This window comes from Ictidomys tridecemlineatus, chromosome 1 (genome assembly GCF_052094955.1).
Source record: "Ictidomys tridecemlineatus isolate mIctTri1 chromosome 1, mIctTri1.hap1, whole genome shotgun sequence".
In the NCBI taxonomy this organism is placed as follows: Eukaryota; Metazoa; Chordata; class Mammalia; order Rodentia; family Sciuridae; genus Ictidomys; species Ictidomys tridecemlineatus.
Window position 1 is genome coordinate 9,609,299 of NC_135477.1, and position 24,740 is coordinate 9,634,038.

Below are 24,740 nucleotides of genomic sequence, written 5' to 3' on the forward strand. Positions count from 1 at the left end.
GCAAAAAAGGAAAGTACTCTTGCACTCAGCGGAATAATGCTATCAAGCAGGTAGGTGTGCACTTTACAGCAGAAAGCAAAAGGTAGACTTCTGTCAACTTAGCCTTTTCTAGATATCTTTGTACACACAACACTCCCACAGATCACATCTCAAAAATCAAAGAGTAAATCCAAGACATTTGGGAACTTTTCTGATGATATTTAAACAAAGAAATAAGGTTAATCAACAGCTAAAATGCCTTTATTCAAATGTGTCATGAGTAGTCCTACTGACAGATGGTCACCAAACTGAAAAATAAACTAAATAAGCCTAAATAAGGCAACATGGTGATTTCTATTGAGAAAATAACCTGGACTTAGGAGAAATAAATAAGATGCAGCAATAAAAGAAAAATAGGTTCTACTGCTTATGTCCTTTACAAAGAAAGCAATTAGTACTCATCCTTGATTAGCACAGCCATTAGCTGAACATTAATACTTACTATTTAGACTTTTCAGTGAAATAATCACCACTGCAGATTCATTGAATCAGAACATTTTCTGATCTCAACAGAACATGTTTTAGATCGCAATGTCACAGTGACTTACTCACTTGACTTCACATGAGTGGATGCTTAGCTCCTTGTGCAGCAGACCACTAGTGAGATGATATACCAGGATGGAACCGTTACTTGTACCTATCAAAGTGACATAACAGCAAATAAAAAAAAATTAAAAAGATGTAACAGGAGAGTATTAATTTAGTGGGAATTCAAACTTCCAATAAAAGTCTTCTCTCAAAATTTTAATCATTTTCCAACACTTATCTTTTATGAAAGAGACCCAAACTACATGCTAAACTACAATGCATTTCTCTGTCTTCTCATCAAAAATGGCCTAATATCAGATGCTCTGAAAACTTACTTGAGGGATAGGTTTGCACAGAAAAATTTTAAAACCTCAATCAATATACACAGCGATTTGAAGAAGCACTTTCCTAAGCTTTTCTACACATGGGAGTTCATGCTTCTTGAGATTGAGAATGTTTATTGTAGCTGGAACCTAGCTGAGCTCACTATCCAGTTTTTCCTATTTTTCTTTATAGTTTTTAATCTAATTTGACATATCAAGTAAATCATGACAAGGTAGTAAAATATGGTAGTTAAACTGTGGTTTCTATAGTGAAGGAAGCTTGGGTTCATGCTCTGGCTTTGGATACCTAAGTAAGTTACTTGCACAAAACTGAATCTGTTTTTGCCTCTTTAAAATAGAAATAATAGAAAATCTATTTGCTATAAATGAGAAAATATGTAAAGCACTTAGCACCACACTTACACAAACTAATTACCTGGTAACTAATATTAACTTGGTTAACCAGAATTTCTGTTATCACTGTAATGAAACATTTTGTGGCCTCAGGCAATATGTCTAAAGTTTAAACAGAAAAGACATGGATATACCTGAGAAAGTTTTAGTCTCTAAATTGTTTTTATAAGTTAAAGAAAGTAAACTGTGTAGTTGTTTGGACAACCACTTTTTCACTATGAATGGTTTAAAAGGACTAATGGATTTATACAAAGCAAAAGAATAAGTAAAAATGCTAGGCCAATTCCAATTTTAGATTATTTGTGAATAAAGCTCCAGTAGTATTCTAGATAACTATTCTAGAAAAATACATTTCAAGGTTGTACACACTGATCATCTATTCTCTCAGGTATCTTCTGGTACTGAGAAAGTAGCTGAATAATCTTCATAACAGTCAAATGATTTCTACATTCTGCAAGTCTTGATCTGTGAAGACTACGATCTAGTATTTCAAGGGCACCAAAGAAGAATCAGCTGCACTTATTTTTCCTAGTGACACTGCAATACTTTAGATACTTATTTTATATTTTTTGCTATTATCCTAAATTTCTTTAAAATATTCATTATGTGCTAGTATAGTCAGCTTATTTGACAATGGAAATCTCAGACCTTGACATATTTCTTATTATATAGCTATAACAAGAAGTAATTATTCCCAAGAAATTGACAAAAAATCCCAATGTCATTGTAATTAGATAGTGACATTCATTAGGTACACAAACATTGTATATATAGGCACTTACAACATACACTGACAAATCTTAATTAAAATTTCTATAAAACATTAAATATGAATCAATAGTTTATAAAGCAAAAATTAAACTTATCTGCATTTTTATAAATCTGAACACATGTAGAGACTATTCAATCTTCCAATTTAAATTGCTTTCAGAAGATAGCCAGAGAAAAATTAGAATACCCAAAGAAGTTATTAACACTTACTTACCTAATAACCTGAGATATGCTGGTCACAAAATAAGTTTTCATTTAGGAAAGAAGAAAAACAATAACAAACATGTCTCAAATAACATGTTTGTAGACATGAGGAGAAAGCTAGAAGCCAACCAATAGCATCTTAAGAGGAAATGTTCACTATTTTGAATGTACTCTCTTTTTCAATTTTAGAATAAATGTAATTTAACCTTACATACTTAAGAATAAGCTGATTTCTGGTTTTTGCTGTAGAGGAAATCAGGTTCATTTTATTATTATGAAATTAATAGCAAGTTGAAGCCCAGGCAAATTTTTTTATCTATAAAATAAGCATATATAATTTCAAATCAAAAAGCAAATCTTAGTTATAGGCACCATAACCTCTTTAAACAATAAAGAACACATAATTCTTAACACCTCATGAACACCGCCACAAAATTATTAACTCTGACTACATTATTGCTTAACGAAGACCTTCTACAAATGTTAAGCACAGACAGCCGGAGGCAGACCAAGAAAGACAAGGGCCTTCTATTCACCATCATGCCAGGCCCTCCCCCTGACACTTCAACAGCATCAGGTGATGAGTTTCACTGGATTAAAAATAAGACACTTTGCCAGGCATGGTGGTGTATGCCTGTAATTCCAGTGATATGGGAGGCTGAGGCAGAAAGATTGTGAGTTCAAAGTCAGCCTAGCAACTTAGTGAGGCGCTAAGCAATTCAGTGAGACCCTGTCTCTAAATAAATTACAAAAAAGGGCTGGGGATGTGGCTCAGGGGTCAAGTGTCCCTGAGTTCAATCCGCAGTACCCCACAAACAAACAAAAAGACACTTAAAGGAAAAGGATAGAATATATAAGAAATATGCTTCAAGATGAGTATTTCCACAATTTACTAAGCCCATTCCTTTTTTTTTTTTTTTTAAAGCATTCTCAAACAGGATATAGGATTTTCTAGAAATCAGGAGCCAAAACATCCTATCAAATAAGTTTCAAAAAGAGAAGGTCAAATACTCACCAACAGCAAGCAGTGGTTGATACATCTTGATGTTTTTTGTGGTCAGTGGTGGGCACATACGAATGGCAAACTGTGGGGAGGGCAGTCCTGAAAGCAGTCCTGTTAGCAGGAATTTGAGATGTACCTCCTGTAAAATGGAGCCTTTGGGCTGTTCTTCTCCAGCAATTGCACTTTGTCCTTATTTGTCATTAAAAATAGAAAATTATTAATTATAAAGCATGCTGACCTTCCTCTAGAGTACTACTACCCATTATTCAGAAACTAAAGTCTTCTAAGAAACAAATTTCAGCCACAGTTCCTGGCATGAGGGCACTAAACAGAGACTTCAGAACAAATCAAGAGAAACTGGGTTAGACAACACTTTCCACAGCATGGTGTGCTGGAAAACATTCCTATGTTACTGTCTTTCCAAAAGATTACTTTTCAATCTGCAGTGCTTTGTAAAGTATATATAAAACTGATGATCACAAAAAGCATGTTCAAAGAATAATTTATGATTTCTAATGAGAAACTTTAATGTATCAATGTATTTATAAAATTTAAGCCTTATAATTAATTTCTATGTAAAGACATAAAACATAAAATACATATTAATAAATAATATATGTAGTATATAAACTGTCATTGTTAACAGTTAAGTGTTAAATAGCATTATTTTTAGACACATGTTGTATTTAGGTTATCAAGTCTCAAACCAAAACGACTCCAATAAAAACCACTCTAACACAATGTAAATATAAAGATTACAATAAAATTAAAACTGTTCACTAAAAAAGGCATACAAATTTCCTTCCTATAAATCACTATTGAATATTGGAATTAACTTGCCCAAAACATAAAGATATATGTGTAAGCTGGGCATGGTGGGGCACACCTGTAATCCTAGTGGTTTGGGAGGCTGAGGCAGGAGGATCCAGAGTTTAAAGCCAGCCTCAGCAACTTAGCAAGACCCTAAGCAACTCAGTGAGACCCCGTCTCTAACAAAATACAAAATAGGGCTGGGGATGTGGCTCAGTGGTCCAATGCCCCTGAGTAACATAAACATAAACACACACACACACACACACACACACACACACACACAAAGAATATGTGTGAGTGAATATATATGTATACACACATACACACAAACATGTATGCTATAATAGAAAAATATAAATAATTACTACAAGTGGGGGATGGAACCATGAATATAGTCCTTTGAGGCATAATGTTAGTAATAATGCTATTTTTAAACCTATAAAATATAGAGAAAAAATAACCACAAACTTAATCAAACTAAAATGATCCCTTAGAATTCGTCATACAATTGAACACAATCTCTCTGCTTCCCTTTCCTTAATGTACCATCCATTTGGTAACAATGGATGGTACATTAAGGAAAGGGAAGTTCAACAGGTAGGTCCTACAAATACCAACACTATTAGCTTAAGAGTTGACTCCTGGGAACTGCCACATTTTTCAAGTATTTTTCATAAGAGGCAATTCACAAGGTAGGGCAGATTAAGCCTTAATAAGCAGCAGCCTTTATCCAATGAATATAAATCAGCCTCTGTATTTAACTGAATTGCTTTCAATTATCACTAAGTACACAGTAAATTTCAAATTAAAAATTTAATTAAAAGTTTTAATTAAAATGTTTTCAAGTGACAAAGCTTTAATACTTTTAAATCAACTACATTGTCAAGAACTGCTATACAATCTGTATCCTTTTGTTTCTTAAACACTGTTGTTTATATCACTTATATACCTAAACAGCATAAAACTTCAACCTCCTATGGGCTTCATATTACTGATTATTTCTGTTCATGTGTGTTTACAATTCTTTCCCCTTTAGTATTTTATATTTAAAACAGACAAGGTCGATTAACTCAGAATATCATGTTACTGATAAAATGAATTCTGCAAAACATGCAAAATGTGTCCAAACTTCTTCATATGAATTTATTTCTGGATGGTGAATAGGAAGAATTTTAACTATAAAAGTGCCATTGAGCAAAGAGTTCTACAACTGCAAGACATCGAAACCAAGGCCCTGACACTTCAGGGTCTTGCCCTACATAGTAGAGCAGCCAGAAATGGAAGCCACTGCTAAGGAGCAGGCTCCAAAGTCAGGAGGACTGTGTTCACATTCTGGCTCTTCCACCAATTGGTATTTGGTATGGGGCAAGTTTTTTAATTTCTGGGCCTCAGTTCTCACCCATAAAATGGGGCTAATATCACCCACTTTGCAGGGTCATGGTGAGGTAATATGTAGAGTATGTAGCACAGCATTTAAGGTAATATTTAAGCACTCAATAAATGCCATTTGATTAACATGATTAATAAAGCAATGCTCATTGTAGAATAGCACCTATCTATAGCATTTAAGCAAAAAAAAAGTACTAAATAATATGCATTCACAATTGCATTATGGAAGAACAAATAATGACAGAAAAGCCTTTGTAAACCACATCCACAATTTTAAAAGGTATAGATATGAAAATTACTTGGCCTATTTACAAAATCTTATAAATTCAGGTTACATATATATTTGAAATCACAAATCCTCATTCTTCTTTAGTATGTACTAGCCCTATAATAATTAAGTAACTGAATATTTTATCTATAAATACCTGTTTAAAGTAAGGATTCCTAACATAAGAATATGAAAATTAATGTGTAAGAGTTAAAGTGATTTTTTTTTCTAACAATGCTGAGTTACTTTATTCCTTTAACTAACTGCACATCTAGAACACCCAAGGCCCTGCATGGAGTGCTGGAGTACACAAAATTCAATCAAACCCTTATAATTTACTAGAGGAAATAGAAGTAAGGCCACAATTACAATAGTTATTAACTATTAGGGGCCACACAAAAAAAAAGACATTTATATCAGGGTTGGAAGATTATAGAGAGCAATACTTGACCTAGGCAAAGTGGCACATGCCTGTAATCCCAACAGCTTGGAAGGCTGAGGCAGGAGGATCATGAATTCAAAGCCAGCCTCAGAAAAGCGAGGTGCTAAACAACTCAGTGAGACCCTATCTCTAAATAAAATACAAAATAGGACTGGGGCTGTGGCTCAGTAGTCAAGTGCCCCTAAGTTCAATGCCTCATACCCCCCACACCCCCCAAAAAGCAATTCTTCAGCTGAATTTTGAATCAGGGAATGGCAGAGAAGGAAGAAAAGGCCCACATCTAAGAGCAGAATCCAGAATCCAGTGATTTCTTTCATTTTAGATTAGTCTCTAAGGAATGACAAATACTAGTATCCACAACTATAATGCCTATCCATGCTACTTCAGGCACTTTTATCCTAATATTTTATACCCTTCTGGTTAATTTAGGAAAGAATGATTCTATATTTTAGTTTTCTCAAGTATTTCTTTGACTTTATAATAATTGCAAATCTATGACTATTAATTTTGCCCTTCAAAAATAATACCTAACATGAAAGTTAAAAAAAAAAAAAAGAAGCAGCTTACCAATCATGTTATCTAGGGAAAGGTCAGGGAGTTTATTCTGTAGCACTCCTACAGGAATTCCACAGAAAGACACTGGTGAATACAAAGGCGACACACCAGAACTACTGCAAAGACATAATAATTAGATGATTTTTACATATATAAAACCATGATTACATATTAGGAACTCAAAGTATTAATTCCAGCTCATGATATTTTATTTTTATTGTAGTATTATCTCATTCATAGGTGAAACAGCTTTACCAGGTATACATGCTTCCCTAATAATCTAAAGTCTTAATTATCTCCTTAAAATATTTTTTAATAGAAAACTGGCCCTTCTACTTTTAGATGATCCTACTAACTTTTTTTAAAGAAAGGAAACAGAAAATATAAGACACAAAACACAATCCCAGTGATTCATTTACCTGCTCCGTGAATTTCGACTGCACACAGCAGACTTGAGTTCCCATATCATGACCCTGCCGTCACTCACTATGAGGGCAGCTGCATTCTCATTAACAGGACAGCACACCATACTGAAGGGACGGACAGTTTTTGTAACCCTGATTGCATCGCACTGGCTTCGTAAATCATAGGTAAGCTCCTGAACAGGATCTGGATCTAAACATAAGATTGATTATTTTAAATGTCAGAAACATACCAAATGCACTACTGTTTATTTCCACTTAAATAAAACTCCAACTAAAAGAATGTAATTCTGTCATTCCTGGGGCTGGGGTTGTGGCTCAGTGGTAGAGTGCTCGCCTAGCATGCACAAGGCACCAGGTTCAATCCTCAGCACCACATAAATGTAAATAAAGATATTGAATCCACCTAAAGCTAGAAATGAATATTTAAAAAAAAGAATGTCATTCCTTCACTAGTGCAAACTGTTGAGTACAGCTTCACTTTTTACAATTACTACTAATTTCCTCAGAATATAAAGATAATTTGCTTAGTGTCTGCACAAAAGTTTAATCTATAAATTAACAAGATACTTTGTTTTAAAATATTTTAAAATAAAGGAAATGTTCAGAATCATATGTCAACAGTAACATAAGATTAAATAATAAACAATGCACTATAGACCATCATAATTTGCAGGTGTCTGTAACTCTGAAAATATCAGAAATTTTTGAAAGATATAAGCACTTTCATCTTCATGTCATACATCACTTCACAAAAATATTACTTCTACACTCCAAGATAAGACTGACCTGACAACAGAGTGCCCTGGAAACACGTTAACCTGTCACTTTACTATGGAAGCTCCTAAAGCAGAAAAGTCAAAGAATGTAATACTAAAGATGCATGAGGCTGCACTTGGACTGAAGACTCACTAAAAATAATGTCTACATGGTCCATGGATACCATCAAGAAGAAAGAATTACAAGATATCAGTCTCTTTACCATTCATAGAAGTAACACTGTTAAAACACTGAGAGACTGATCCTGGGCATTTCCTTATGCTGTAACCACTGTCAAGGCAAGTATTATCATCAACACTATGTGCATTGGCCAGCAATTACCAGGTGAGGCTTTATAATTATTTTTGGCGGGGGGGTTACTGGAGATTAAACTCAGGGGCACTCGACCACTGAGCCACATCCCCAGCCCTATTTTGTATTTTATTTAGAGCCAGGGCCTCTCTGAGTTGCTTAGTGCCTCGCTTTAGCTGAAGCTGGCTTTGAACTTATGATCCTCTTGTCTCAGCCTCCTGAGCCTCTGGGATTACAACATGTGCCACTGTGCCCAGCTAGGCTTTATAATTTTGAAGAAAAATATAATTAACTTCGTTGTGAGATTTAAACTCACCTGGTTCATCACCTGAAGTGGTGAAAACGCTACTGTAAGATCTTCGAACACGTAAGGTTATACACCCATTTTCATGAAGGCAAAATAAACCATCACGCTGAAAGCAGGGTATTACCTTTAAATAGATGACATATTTATTTGTAAAAACACAATAGCTAAGTGAAGCATAGATACTGTGAAACTCAAAATCACATTTAGAGAATATGGGCAAAAAAAGAAACAAAAATACATACAGAGGGGCTGGGGTTGTGGCTCAGCAGTAGAGCGCTCGCCTAGCACGTGCAAGACGCTGGGTTCAATCCTCAGCATCACATAAAAATAAATAAAATAAAGGTATTGTGTCCAATTACAACTAAAAAATTTTTTTTTAAATACATAATACCTAAATTTTTTTTTTAAAGAGAGAGTGACTGAGAGAGAGAGAGAGAGAGAGAGAGAGAGAGAGAGAGAGAGAGAGAGATTTTTTAATATTTAGTTTTTTTAGTTCTCTGCAGACACAACATCTTTGTATGTGGTGCTGAGGATCGAACCTGGGCCGCACGCATGCCAGGCAAGCGCGCTACCGCTTGAGCCACATCCCCAGCCCCTACCTAAAATTTAACACCAAATGAACATTTTAAAAATTCAATTTATAATTCTAAAAAAAAATATGTCTTCATCCATGTGTATGGGACATAAATAGTTCAGTAAATATCTCAGGCGAGGTCAGAAGAATTTTTAGGATAAATCAAACCAATTAAAAGTGCAGAAAAATAAGGAACACAAAACATTGCCATTTATTTTTTAATAAACAGAAAAAAGAAAGTGGTACTAATGACTTGGAAGATTATAGTCTTTCTCTAAATACCATCTCTAGAAATTTCTGGGGGTGGAATTTACAAACCGTTGGATACCTGCAGAAAGGGAACTCCTGTCCGTTCTATTGCAATCACGCCCACTGTTTGATTCACCTCGAGGTCAAGGATTAAAATCTCTCGAGGGTAGAGCAGCAACATGTGGTTCCTTTTTGAAGGAAGATATGCCAGCTGGAGGCAATCATTGAGAGTTACAAATTCAGCACTGAAAAAAGTATCAAGAGATGAACTGATATCAATGTTAGTATCAAGACTTGATTCATTTCAAAAAAGATTAAGAAAGATTTAATTTTGTACTTACTATGTAAAAATAGTCAATAAGAATGTACAATTATTTCTTGAAATTACCAATGTGGTTAGCATCCAAAACTTAGATCTCAGTGCTGGAATTCAAAAGGCTAAGTGGACATAGTATTTCTAAATTTTTGAATGACTTAAGTAAAACAGAACAGCATTTTATCCATAATAAGATGAAAAGTGGTAATATTATGATGGAATTCATAAAATAGTTTTGTTTTTACTTTGCAATTAGAAGCAAGAGACTGATGAAAGCAAGACTTGGGATTAGCAGGTCATCTCTGCCCTACTCTGCCTTTCTCAACTTTTTTTTTTTTTTTTTTTTGGCAGTGCTGATGATAACACCCAGGGCTCCATGCATGGTAGGCAAGTGAGCTATATCCCCAGGCCATCTCACTCACTTTTACACTGCCTAAATCTTTTTTGGAACAAATTTGGGTATTTCATTCATTATATCCCAGCATTTTCTTCTGTGTAAATAAGAGATGAAACTATGAGGATTGTAAAAAAGTGTTAGTCCTAAAAATCATTCTAGTAATTTGTGACTGTTGCATATATTTAATCATAACCTTTAACTATATTTCAACAGAAATATATTTACATGATAATTTTATTGAAAGGTTTAGAAATTTCAAATTGTTACTTTAGAGGACTAGAAAGGGAGAGAGATTTGTAGTGCAATAAATTCCTAACTGCCATGGATGGGCCTGAGTAAGTTTTCTTTCTCTATGTGATGGGAACAGAGCTACCACCTGGGACTAAGATTATATAAAGTAATGAATGTAAAAACAACTAGGTCAGTTCCAGTTGAAGGATAAAAAGTGCTCAAAATGTACCTGTAATTCACATAAGAGATTAAATCACAACTTATAAAACCATTTGCCTGCCAAATAGTTATTTGCACATGATAGGGAATCCATGAATAGTGGAAAGTTCTCGTAAGATACTTACAGGATACTCAATTCATTTTGGCACAAAAAAGGAACACAAATAAACAATTTAACCAGCCTGTGGTTTAATAACATAAAAACATTTATCCACAAATTTAGAATGTATTTGTAGTGAAATTTATATTTTTACTATATTTTTTTAACCAAAAAATCTAGGTAGCATAACTTTAGCATATTAAAAATAAAGGCTGAAAAAAAATAAAAAAAATAATAAAGGCTGTATCTTAAAAATGAATGCCAAAAAATCTTGCCAGAACAGGAAAAATAAAACTAATACATAAAAGTAGTTACTTAAAATTTTATATAGGTACAGTTTTTGTTGTTGGGTTTTTTGTTTATTTGTTTCCTGTATTAGGGATTGAACTCAGGAGCATTTAAGCACTAAGCCACATTCCCAGCCCTTTTTGTATTTTATTTAGAGACAGGGTCTTGCTAAGTTGCTAGGGTTTTGCTAAGTTGCTGAGGCTGGCTTTGAACTCACAATCCTCCTGCCTCAGCCTCCAGAGCAGCTGGGATTACAGACAGGTGCCATTGCACCCAGCTCAGGTATAGTTTCTTAAACCATAACAACTCACATTTTCTAAATGAAAGCTTACAAAGTAGAAACCACAACATGAAGTACTCTACTAACATTATCATATCTTTTAATCTCTATAACAATCCTAAGAACTACTTTAAAACCTATTTTAGAGATTGAAATCTGAGTAAGACTAAGGAATCTGTTCTGAGTCACAGTTATGGATTCCCCCAGAACTTAGCTCTTAATCAGTATGGGAAAAATCTTCAACTACATAAGAAAAACACTTATATTTTATTGGCTAATGAGAGGCACAGCAAAGTCAGGAAAACATACTAAAATAAAATTCAGCTTTTGTTTCCCAATTCTTCATGTATTCAATAAGCACAACTTCAGAATCATTTCATTTTTTCAGAAGTAAAAATCAGGAGTGAAAAATTTTAATCTGAAAAATTCAGTGGGGGAGTTTAGAATGGCTGGACGATGCAGAGAGACCATGCTAAAATGTTGGATCTCCTCCTATGGGAAAAGGCAGAATATTTTTTTTTTCCTCTAATAAACTTGAAACTAGGAAGTGAAGTGAGATGAAGAAGAATATCTACCTTAACACAACTCCAAAAGAATGCGTTGATATCTGACAAACTGATGAATGCTGTTAGGCTTACACTTTTAACTTACCTAGGTTTCTCTTGAGTGATTAAAATTTTTACTTTATTAAGAGCCTTCTTGGCTCCTGTGGCTGCAGCCAGCTTGTTATGAGCTGGGCTAGAGTGTGGGCTGGAGATGTACACTTTTTTCCCAGGTCCCGAGGGAGGCTTGGATGGAGAGAAGTCGGAGATGAATACAATACCCTCACTGGTGAGTACTATATTAAAAGAAGCAAAATTCTTATTAAAGTTTAGTCAAGTTGAACACAGAATTTTATTCCAATACAACATGAGAGAAAGACAATAATAATTTTAAAAATATAGAACATGCAATGTTATGGTCATAACATGATGAGAATTTTCTCCAAGTTGAAAAGAAACAAGTAATCCATTACAATTCATCAGAGTCTTCCAAGCTCAGCATTCTGAATTATGTTTATATATTAAAGAGACAGTAGAAGAGTGTTGGCAGAAAGAACAAATGTTTGTTCTTCCTGATAAATTCTGTGCACAGAATTTCATTAAAAACTCTGTAACTTCAAAATCCAAACACTTTCCAGAATATAAGATTCACAAGAAGAAAAATACCCCATATGTAAGATATTCTGCATATCACAATTAGCTAAGTTCAAATATTTGAATGAATGATACTAAATTTTGAAGGATTCTCATGAGCTACTCAGTCTTCTTGAACATCAGACTGTACCTTAGGATGAATAAAGACTGTTTCCCTTTATATTTAAAAATGACATAAGTCCCAACAGAGGATTACTAAATGTCCATGAAACAAAAATAGTTTAACACAACATTTGGCAATATAAACTATGCCTTTTTATGACTATAAAGAGACTCTCCTTCCTAACTGGAGCTGACCAATACTGGGATATATGGGCAGGACAACCTCATCCACCCTGAGTCTTAGCAATCTAAGGCTACTGCAGGCACAGAGATCAAGAAAGCATACAAGTTATGACAACCCTAGCACAGTGAAGTAAATAAAAAGTGTTAGGGCAAGTGGCATTTTGAAATATTTCCACCAGAAAAATTACAGAGACGTAGAGCTGATGCAACCAATCTGGGCTAACACCTTGTTTCCTTTCCAGGTTCCAGAATCATCTTTGAAGGTCTCACTGGCTTCTCTTCTTTTGTGATGCCTTCCCTCCCTGTGCTGCACTAGTCTTCTGTTGTGTTCTTGCAGCACTGCATTTACCTCAGCAAACTGCTGAGTGAGTGAATGTATGCATGCACAAGTTCATATAAATATTCATACACACAAAGGCTTGAACAGCCCATACTGTGGTTACTTTTTAGCCATGTGTCCCATTTCAACTTCCACTTGTCTGCCTTTCTCTGACTCCTTCATTTCACTATCACACATACACATTTAATAAAGACGGACCAGAATCAGAATTGAGTCATTCAAATCCAGGAAAAACAGCTAATTCCCTTACCTCTTTCAAGTTTCAAGTTTCTGATCATTATCAGAATGAAGCCTACTTTTACCATTATATCTATCACAACTTGACCACCAGATATTCCATCCCTCTTCATCCCCTTCATCCTATTCACATTCTTTATATCACTTATCACCTTTTAACAGACTAGAACTTAACTCACTATGTTCACAGTTTATGATCTGGCTCAAACTAGAATGCTAACTCTACAAAAGCAAGAACCTTCATATTAGTGTCAATAGCTCAAGAAATATTGTTGAGTAACTGAACAATGAGTATCTTCTAAATAATTTATCCATAAAAATAACTAAAATCTCATTTTTACATCATCTGATCTATAAAATATCAAATAGTGACAAAAAATGCCTCTGCAAGAAAAGATTCCTTTGGGCTTATTCCATTTTTTACATGCATCTGTTTAGGGCACTCACAACACATGGCATGAATTAGGATAATCTTTTTTTTTTTTTAATTTTTTGTAGTTGTAGATGGACATAACGACTTTATTTTATTTGTTTATTTTTACATGGTGTTGAGGATCGAACCCAGTGCCTCACACATGCTAGGCAAGTGTTCTGCCACTGAGCTACAGCCCCAGCCCTAGAATAATCTTTTTAAAAAGTAGAAACTTAATTTGGCCACAGAGTAAATCAAATCTTTGATTCAAGGTTTTTAAATATTCCTAAAAAAATTTAATTCAATTAAATCTGAATTAGAGAATCACAGTAACACTCTGTCCCTGGCTAGTCCGATATTATTCACAAATTCAACATAGTAGGTGTGGGTTGCTGGCTCATATTTTTAACTATTAAAATAAGTGAAAATGATAAGAAGTAATGATTTAGTACATGAATCAGGACCTGCAGATATATGGATGAGATGTGCTTCTCCATTTTGCTCAGTCATCTTAGCATTACAGATGTATGTGTATATGTGTGTGTGTGTGTGTGTGTGTGTGTGTGTGTGTGTGTGTGTGTGTGTGTGTGTATATATATATATATATATATATATATATTGCATGGGATACAGCATTAATTATATTGTTAGTACTTCATTTAATTCATTTTTTCCACAAGAAACCAATACTCACAAGTTAAATGTGAGGGATCAAAAGGGTCAAAAGAAAAAGAGAGAATGTTATCTGCATAGCTTTTCTTCCATAGTTTCGTGCCAGTATCTGCATTCCAGAGCACAATGTAATTTGGCGGGTGGATAGCAAGCAACAAATCTCGGGAAGCATCTTGATTCCACAACCACTGAACGTCTGTAAAGACGAGATAAATAAGGCAAAATTCAAAAAACTTCCATTTCAAAAGAGGTGGATAACTTGCCATTGATATTTAATTTAGTAGGTACAATCCCTAAAATCTTAGCACAATGCCAAACGTGATATATGCATTCTTACCAATACTGTATTGGTTTTAAGTGAGTAACATAAGAAAAATCTACAGAAGAAAACTTTATTTCATGTAAGAATGAGATGTTTGGTTAAAATTCCAAGTAATCTAAAATATCACTTTCAAGAAAATTCAACACAATTAATCATCCTTTAAACATAAAATTAGGAGTTAGGGTATATACCTCAGTGATAGAGCCTTTGCCTGGCATATGTAAGGCCCTTGGCTTGATCCCCAGTATCACAAAAAGAACAAACCAAAAACAAAACTATAAAACCAACATATGAAACTCTCTTAGCCACAATCAAGATGCCACACTCTCCAAATGCTTTCCTGAAGACTCTGAAGTTTTTCATGATTTTTCAAGATGATAAACAGACTAAAGATGTAGTTCAGTACCTAGCACATAGAAAATACTCAAAAAATTTTAAATTGTCATTTAAAAATTTTAAATTTTTAAATGACAATTTAAAAATCAGAGAGGTTCTCAAAGATATATACCTAAAGAATATTTCATTGGTTTTGGATTAATAACAAAGAAAAAGCTAAACAATCTAAGAAAATGAGAATAAAATGTTGTTCAACTCTATTAAACATTGATAGCTAATTCATAAGAGCAGTTCAACCAAGTTTACTTATAATATAGATTTCAAGATGAAAGCAGCTTAATTTTCTTATCATGCTTGAATGAGGCTGAAATTGAAATTAAGGGTTTTACCAAAGCATGAATCAATTGAGATTTGAGAAAATAAGCCCAGAATTCAGATCAGTAGAGCAGGCTAAAAATCTCCAAGAGTTAATCTGCAAACAATGACATTAAATGAGAGGTGGAGGGGAGGGGGCAAGAAAATATTCTGAGTAAGTACATCAATATAAGCTCTGAGGAGAGCACATTTTCCTCACCCTGGATAGGTCTGGCATGCTCCTGGATCTCACACTGAGCTACTCCTGCTGCCACATCCCAAACAATGATCTTCCCATTGACATCAGCAGAAGCTAAGCGCAAGCAATATGGTGAGCCAATGTTATGGTGGTAGTTTTCCCTGGCCCATTTAACCTAGTATCAAGAAGAAATCAGATCAAGTAAATACTAGCATTGGATAAAACTAAACATCATTTTACAACACATAAACCAGAACCCATACTATATTTGTATTACAAAAATCTTTAGCATGAATAAAAGGAAACTAGTTTGCATTTTGAAATTTGATATTTTTATTATACATGGCATTTTTCAAATGTTGCATTGCAAATATTTTTTATCAAAATGCCCTTGCCTTGAAAATGTGAAAAATGATGCATAGCCTTAATATTTTGGGAACTCAGGTTAAAATCAAAATAAAACAAAACAACAAAAATTATCCAGAATACTTTGCTTTTAAAACCTCAGAATACCTTGGATCTAGTTCCCCTAAAATCTAGTTGTAACAAAACATATAAAATCATGAATTGCTAAGAAGAATGTTTTTCTATATTTTGTTCTCCTAATTAAAAGGAGACAATTAGAGACAAACAAAGCCTCCACAGGGAAGCAAAGGAAAAACCAAAAGCAAACAAAAAACTCTGGTTCTATCACCTTCATAAAAATGTAAGTTTTTCTATAAAAAGAAATTTATGCTTCATACTTCCAACAACATTAAAGGACAAGTAAGAATAGAATTTTAAAAATAAAATTCACAACTCCAGGACAAATCTGATTAAATTCTTGGATAATGAATACAGAATAAGAGACAAGTCCTATAATCCTTACCATGACCTGAGACATTCCCTGGCCACTCCCAGGTCACTCTTCTGGTGGTTACTACCACTTGTTTTTTCTATCTTAGCATCCTGTTTGTTTTCTTCAAAGCACTTTATTATACCACGTGTAATTATAATTTTTTTTTTTAATTTATCACCAACCCATAGACTCTCAGCTCTCAGGGGTACATCCTGTAGCCCTTGTTCATATTTCTAGTACCAGACCAGTAGAGCACCAGTACAGTGCTCAAAGTTGATATTCAGTGTGTGTTTATAGATGAATTTAAATCCCAGCATCTCAGGAGGCTGAAGCAGGAGGATTCCGAATTCAAAGCCAGCCTCAGCCAAAGCTAGGTGCTAAGCAACTCAGTGAGACCCTGTCTCTAAATATAATACAAAATATAAATATAATAAATATAATACAAACTAGGGCTCAGGATATGGCTCAGTGGTTGACTACCCCTAAGTTCAATCCCCAGTACCCAACCCCCCAAAATTGATAAATTGAAGCATCAGAAAATCTCTAATTGTACACATATAAACATATATACACGTGTATATATATATATATATATATATATATATATATATATATATATATAGGCACATCCACAGATAATGATAAAGTAGGAAAGTAGGATAACAAATTAAGTATTTATGAAAAAGATGAAATCAAGTTTTCCAAATATTTTAATAATCTTTAAAGTTTTACTGTTATAAATCTTCTGAGGCAAAAATCTTTCTAATAAAATGTGCATGCTATGCGTATTTTTTGTATGTGTTCATTTAGATATGTGTATATATTTAAATGTATGTGTGTATATGTTTATACATTGTGTGTATGGGTGTATATAGTCAATCTTAATTATTTGCAGATTCCACAAATGTGAATTTGCCTACTCAGTAATATTTGTTTGTAACCTCAAAAGTAGTATGTGCTATGCATTTGCAGATAAGAACAGAATGTAAAAATTTAGTCAGACATACACGTGTGTTCCCAATTGAGGGCAAACAATGTATTCTTGCTTCAGCTCTCAAAGCACAAAAAAAGGGTCCATTTCACATCTCTTTAAATATCACATTTTCACATTTTGGGGCTTTTTGTTGGTGACTTCATTGTTTAAAACAGCTCCCAAGTATAGTACTGTTCTGTTCTTAAGGGCAAAAAAGTTGTGACATGCCTTACAGAAAAATATATGAGTGAGATAGCTTTGCTCAGAGATATGCTATAGGACATGAATTCAATGTTAATGAGTCAACAATATACATTAAATGTCCTTAAATAGAAACACATATAAAATAAGGTTATATATTATTGAGCTGATGAAAATGTTGTGACCAGAAGTTCACACAACCCAATTGCTGGGAGTAAACAATGTTTCAGTATTCACCAATTCAGTGTTTGCAGTGACTCTAGAGAATATAACTACCTATAACTACCTTTAATAACAAAATGATTGTTGGTATATATATATATGCATATACATGTATACACATGTGTATGGTATTGAATCCTATTATGCAAGCTCCAACTGATATACCACTTTAAAAATCACCTAGACACATTATAGACAAGCTGCTGAAAACCAAGGATAAGGAGAAAACCTTGAAGGTACAAAGAGAGAGAGAGAGAGAGAGAGGAGAGAAACCAAGGCAAGAATTTCTCATCAGAAATTAAGTAAGGAGAGCATAGTAGAGTGAAATTTTTAATACTACTAGAAAACAAAATTGCCAACCCAGCATTTTATATCCTTTAAAAACAAAGGTAAAACACTTTCTCAGACAAATAAAGGCTGAGAGAATCAAGAAAGATATGCACTTCTAGAACTTAAAGTACATTCTTCAGGTAAAGAGAATATAATACCAGACTGAAACCTGAATCTACATAAAAAATAAAAGCTCCAGAAACAAAAAAAAAAAAAAAGAAAGATAGATAAAAAAAAATGAAGGTAAATATATTTTTCTTTTAAAAAACTTCTGTACCTTACATCCGACTCAATAATGAAAGACTAAATACTTTCCTCTCAAGCTCAGAAACAACACAAGAGTATCCTCCTACCACATGGATTCTCTGTTCTGACCAGCGTAATATGGCAAGGAAAAAAAAAAACCTAAAGAAATACAGACTATCAATGATTAAATTAAATTGTCTTCATTTTCAGATAAAGCGATTGTCTATTTTTAAAAACCCACCCCTAAATTACTAGCTCTAATGTGTGAGTCTTGCAAGATTGCAGAGGCATAGGTAAATATACAAAAATCAATAATATTTTCCCCCACCTCATACCATGTATGAAAATTAACTCAAAATGGATCAAGGATCTGCACGTAAGATTTAATACAGTAAAACTCTTAGAAGAAAACAAAATTGTAAATCTTATTGACACTGGAAAAAGCAATGGTTTCTTGGAGATGGCAGCAAAAGCACAAGCAACAAAAGAAAAAAGAAAAAAAAAAAAGAAAAATTGCACCATATCAAAATGAAAAACTTTTGCTCTTGAAAGGGAAGACCTGCCGAATGAAAGTAAAGAAAACCTAAAAAAATGAGAGAAAATATTTGCAAATAATATATATGTGATAAGGGACTTATATCTAAAATACATAAAGAAAACTTACATCTTAATAATAAAAAGATAATACAGTTTTTAAATGGACAAAGGATCTGAAGGAACAGTTTTACTATGAAGACACACAAGTGGCCAACAAGTTCATGAAAAGATACTCAACATCATTAGCTACCAGGGAAATGCAAATCCAAACTATAATGAGAACCACTTCACACCCACTTGGATGATTATAATCAAAAGGACAGAGAATAAGGATTGGGGTAATTTGGAGAAATCTAAATCTTCACACACTGCTAAACAGAAAGTAAAATTTGGAACAGTCTAGTAGCTCCTCAAAAAATTAAACACAGGGTTACCAAATAAGTTAGTAATGCTACTCCAGATATATACCCAAGAGAAATGAAAACAGATCAATTATAAAAACTAGTCCAGGAATGGTTGTAATTACGTGATTCATAATAGCCCAAACTGGGAAATATCCAAATGTTCAAAAAATAAACGTGATATATCCTTCAAGTGGAATATTGTTCAGCAATAAAAAGAAATGGAGTAGTGATACATGCTATAGCAGACGAACTTTTAAAACATTATGTTAAGTAAAAGAAGACAGGCATAAAAAGCCACATACAGTATGATTCTATTTATATGAAATATACAGAGCAGGCAAACCTCCTGAGACAGAAAATAGATTAGTGGTTGCCTAATGAGGGGAATGAGGCAAATGCGTACAGGGTTTCTTTTTGAGGTGATGAAATTGACTGGTGATGGCTAAATAATGGTGAATATACTAAAAACCATAAAACTGTATACTTTAAATGGATGAATTCTATAGTCTATCTCAATAAAGCTGTTATGAAGAAGACCTCAAATCTCTATCCCCAACCCTGAATTCTTTCCTAAACTTTACCTCACTATAAAAAAACACATCATAGGGCTGGGGATGTGGCTCAAGCAGTAGTGTGCTCGCCTGGCATGTGCCCGGCGCTGGGTTTGATCCTCAGCACCACATAAAAATAAAGATGTTGTGTCCACCAAAAAACTAAGAAATAAACATTTTTAAAAAAACACATTATAGCTATCTCAAACTTTTCATGTTGAAAACTTAAAACTCACTGACTTCACACATACTCATCATTACCGGTCATACTGTTACTCAGTTATTCAAACAGAAACCTTGGAGTCAGAGACTATTCCTTACATTGATCATTACACAAGTTATCCAATTTGCCTGTCACACAGCTCCTAAAGATGACTCTATTTTTGTCTCATCCTTATTTTAGCATCTTAGAATTTCTTGCCAAAATTACTCAAAGTCTACTAAATGATTTCACTGCCTCCAGTCCTTCCTCCAACAGATCTTCCACAGCTGCCAAAGTGAGTTTTTCTAAAATACAAATGCAGTTATATCAATCTCCTATTTTAAAAAAGAAATCAAACTCCTTCCTAATGTTATAAAATTCTCAAGACACACAGTTGAATCTCTTGGGCTGCTCCTCTTTCAGCACTTCTATAAGTGGAGCACTCTTTTGCCATCTTTGCAGCACATTAGTTAGCTCTACACGTGTTCCCTTTCCCTGAAATACTACTCCCTAAATTTCTCACTTGGCTAAATACTTTTTACCAGCCCCTTAACTGGAAAGACTTCTGTGACTCACCCCAAAACCCCTACAACTAGCTGAGCGGTTCCTTCTTTTTCTTCCCACAGCATGTTAAGCGAGTCCTACCATGCTCTGAATTCTCCTCACAAGATAATGAATTGCCTAAGACCTCTCTGTGTATCCTCAGTGCACACAAAGCATCCAAAACTAATCAATGGAATGAGTGGTCTGGTAAATGGCAGAAATGGTATTCCCACACAGCTTTAAAATGACTTAAGTCATTTTTTAATAACTCATCCTAGATTGACATTATGCTGGGTTACCCTAAATAGATTATTATATTTAAGAGTATTCAAAATGTGTACCTATGATTTAATGAGAACCTAGTGATATATTAAACTTCACACTATACAGAATGTTATGGAGTCAAAGTGAGATTTGACTTACCTTAACAACATCAGCTTTATGTTTTTCTAAAACTTGAAGAGTTTGGGCAGTACTGGAATCAATCACTACCACCAGCGAATGACATCCATAAGCAATTAAACCTTGCCAGCCCCTGGCAAAAGAGCAACATTAAAACTCAAGTATGCAACAAGGCAAGATTCAACTTCTCTGTTGCTAATCCTAAATAAATGATAAAGGTACACAAGTACCACCATTAATAAAATTATTACTTAAACCCAAAGGCTTGTATGTAACAGTATCCATTGAAAGAAAAGGTCTAGCTAAGTTTACAAATGCTGGTTGCAATTCATTTTTCATTTGGTTAAAAAGGATCCTAAGGCTACGTTTATACAGCAATGAACATGTAAAAAGCAACTTGTGTGTCTTTGTAGGCCTATGCTTTGTCTTATTCTTTTAAATCTATTTTCAATGTTGAGTATCTACCATGTGCCTGGGATATGTATCTAAGACGAGTCCTAGATCTTACAACCCCATAAAAAACGACACAAGTCAGGAGTTTCAGTCCTTTTGACAACAAGCCCAGCGCCACAGCTTCAGAATTTTGCTTCACATCCGTTTTATTATTAGTTTCGGAGCTGCTGTTACTTCACAGTGAAAAGACAAAAGGTAACAGGGGCGAACTGAACCAGAAAAGAGAAAGGTGCGAAAAGGCAGGGAATGCACAGGTGCCTAGCAGAGAGTCCGGCACGTCGTTGAATGAATGCAAGGAGAAGGGGAGAAGGGGAGAAGGGGAGAGGGGGAGAGGGGGAGAGGGGGAGAGGGGGAGAGGGGGAGAGGGGGAGAGGGGGAGGAAGGAGAGGGAGAGGGAGAGGGAGAGGAAGGAGAGGGAGGGGGGGAGAGGTGGACAGAAGCCAAGAAGGGAGGGGGGGGCGGGCTGGGGGAAGAGAAGCCTGGATCCGGGGAGGAAGGGGAAGGGAGGGTCCAGCACGGAGCGCGCAGGCAGGGCCGGGGACACCCGGGGCAGGAGGGCAAATGCATCTGCAGGGGTTCCCCACATGGGGCACCTGCCACCATCGGCACAACAAAACTCATCATCTCGAGGAAAATCGAACGCAGCCGTGCGACGGCCGTCCTTCTGCGCGAGGCCGACACCAGGGAGGGAAGCCCCTGTTCTCTCCCCTTCCCCTCAGACTCTGGCCGCTCTCGGCGGCCCGGAAGCCCGCCGCCCTCACCAGTCCACCGCCGCCTTGTTGTGGGCGTTGAGGGCCCCGGTGAGGGTGCGCGCCGACACCTTGAAGTTCACGGTGTAGGGCAGCATCGCGGCGGCTAGCCCGGGCTCCCCAGCCGGCCCGCAACCCGGAAGCGGCCGAGGCTGCCCTTCCGTTCAAGAGTCCCGGGAGCCCGTCGGCGTCGCCATCAGGTTCCGCCGGCCCCAAGGTCCCACCATCTACAGGTTCCGCCGCTTCCAGTTTCTGCTGAACTCAGGTTCCCCGTCTCTGGGTTCCGCCTTCTCCAGAGTCCTGCGGCCCCAGTGGTCCCGGGTTTTGTAACTTCTGTGGCTGTGTTTGCAAGAAGTGTCGCATCTATTTCCTCCAGGTTTGGGGGAAACATTGCTAGAAATCTGAAAAACAAGACACACATGTGCCAATTTGCCTTTCTGCCTTAAGTCGGTTCGTTTAGGACAACGACCAGCGCCTGGCCCCGCTTGAGGTGTCTGGGGTACGGATGAAGACGCAGCCTCCCTCTCTTGGAGTTTACAGAGAACAAACGAATGGCCACTAATTGAATGAGATGGAGAGAGTGAAATTAATAAGTGCCCCCAATGCAGATAATTACCAAATGCAGAGAACACTCCATATGAGTTTTGGAAATACTCCCTTTGCACTTGAGGAAAAGTGGGTGTGCTATGCATGGGGTGCAAGGACCCCCTTGCCTGTTTGCTGGGCTGGCTCTCATCTTGCAATTTCTACTCTGCTGCTTTTCCAATTATAACCAATCCTTCCCTTCTTTGTAATCAGCACTTGGTTTACTCTACAGTAACACTTAATAAAATGATTTCTTTCCACTTTAAACCTAAATTAAAGCAGTAACAGACTCTGTCTTCCAAGGTGTTTATCTGGGAATAGCAGTTTAATATACTTGCCATAGTAAACTACAGGCATATTCAAAGAGGTTGAGGCAAAAATGAGGAGGATTACATCAGGTATTGTCAAATAACAATCCTTGGCCACAATGATTAATAACAAGGGTGGCATCAGTCTGAGATTGAACAGGCAGTTGCTGGGCGGATGTCCTTGTAGAAGTGCTTTTGTAAAAGGTTGCAATGCCTCTGTGCAAACTTGTAATTCTGGCAGAGTCTTTTGTGATAGCAATGATGTAGGACAGATGAGACTGGACAACCGAGGAATTTTTGGGAAACAGATTTATTTAGCTGCAGCAGACAAGAGGGGCTAATACCTAAAAATCTCTGGACCTCAGAGTCTGGAAATTCTTTAAATTTTATACTCAGTGTAGTGGTTACCTGTCAGTGGGTGGGTTCATAACAATTGCTCTTTGACCCATATTCGTAGGCTAGACAGAGGTTTATGTGTTTTGATTACAAACTTGGCATTTACAAGAAAGAGGAAGCTTCAAACCATATTGAACACTCTGCAGAAATTTCTGCTGATATCCTGTTGTTAAACCAATTTTGCTAAGGGTCTTTAGAGAAGCTTATGACTCTTTGGTGGAGTAGGGGAGCACTATAGTGGTTGTTATCAGGCAACTGCACATAAACATCTTTCTTCCTAAATATCAAGCTCTGTTTCCTTCCTTCCTTTCTTCCTCTCTCCTCCCCTCTTACCTTTTTTCTGTTAATTTTACTCAAGGGGACTCCATTTTGATTATGAAAACTTTCATATTTCTTTAACATCAGGAATGATATTTTCAGATGCTTTTTCCCCTCAATACATCAACAGAAATTTGAACAAAATATTGGTAATTTCTCCATGTCCACCTTATCACTCTTGAAAAACAGCTTTCCCGAAGGTCACCTCCAATAAAGCAGTAGGAACGTTTTGGCTCTTAGTTGCCCTCTTGCAACTAGTTGCTGTTGCTGCTTTCCCTTTTTTTCCTTGTCCCATATTCTTCTCCACTGGTTCTTTTGGGGCCACCAAGATGTGTATAACCATAGAGTATAATTTCCTACTTCCCTTATAACTAGACCAAGCCATGAGACTCAATTCTGGCCAATGTGATGTGAGTGGAATTGTGTGTAGTGACCTCTGAAAAGTCATTTTTATATGTTATTCTTCCGTGCTATTTCAGTATTTATATCCAATGCTATTGTTAAACTGCAGAAATTTCTGTTTCATAGGGGAGACCAACACATTTTTAGGTAACCATAATATAAGGAAATAAATATACCCTAGTAAAATTAGAACTTCTTTTAGAAAGGAACCAAATTCCAACCTTCTTTCCTTTGCAATGCCTCGTACCCTTCCTGACATACAGTTGGCCCTCTATAAATGTCAGATGGTTCAGGAGCTCCAAGTGCCCATTAAGTATTAGGTCAAACAGGCATGAGGTGACAATCAGGAGTAGGCAGGAGCTCACAGATGAAAGTGAGCAACAGGTAACCAGAACTTCCTCCCCCGACAAGAAAAAGTTTTCCCCTTTTTGACTATTCTGAATACTGTAATATTTCCACAAACATTCTTTGCATTTTTTTGTAAACCAATGTTTTCATTTCTCTTGAGCATATACAGAGTAATA

The 24,740-nt window shown here is 35.7% G+C and overlaps 1 protein-coding gene across 4 annotated transcripts in view; it reads right to left on the reverse strand.

The window, feature by feature from the left end:
- The window catches only part of Wdr11 (WD repeat domain 11), a 53,937-nt gene extending 31,513 nt beyond the window's left edge, over window positions 1-22,424 (reverse strand). For 3 of the 4 annotated variants that reach the window (XM_005320730.5, XM_078038352.1, XM_078038409.1), the window contains exons 1-11: window positions 22,220-22,422; window positions 21,027-21,138; window positions 15,578-15,731; window positions 14,368-14,541; window positions 11,855-12,041; window positions 9,452-9,617; window positions 8,559-8,673; window positions 7,169-7,364; window positions 6,762-6,865; window positions 3,295-3,471; window positions 592-676 (exon numbers count right to left, since the gene is read on the reverse strand). In XM_005320730.5, coding sequence (XP_005320787.1) covers window positions 592-676; window positions 3,295-3,471; window positions 6,762-6,865; window positions 7,169-7,364; window positions 8,559-8,673; window positions 9,452-9,617; window positions 11,855-12,041; window positions 14,368-14,541; window positions 15,578-15,731; window positions 21,027-21,138; window positions 22,220-22,305 — 1,556 coding nt within the window. In that variant the 5' untranslated portion in view covers window positions 22,306-22,422. Of the gene's footprint in view, window positions 1-591; window positions 677-3,294; window positions 3,472-6,761; window positions 6,866-7,168; window positions 7,365-8,558; window positions 8,674-9,451; window positions 9,618-11,854; window positions 12,042-14,367; window positions 14,542-15,577; window positions 15,732-21,026; window positions 21,139-22,219 lie in introns of all 4 variants that reach the window. The other variant, XM_078038461.1, reaches the window with a different exon arrangement.
- Between the last annotated feature and the right edge of the window lie 2,316 nt (window positions 22,425-24,740).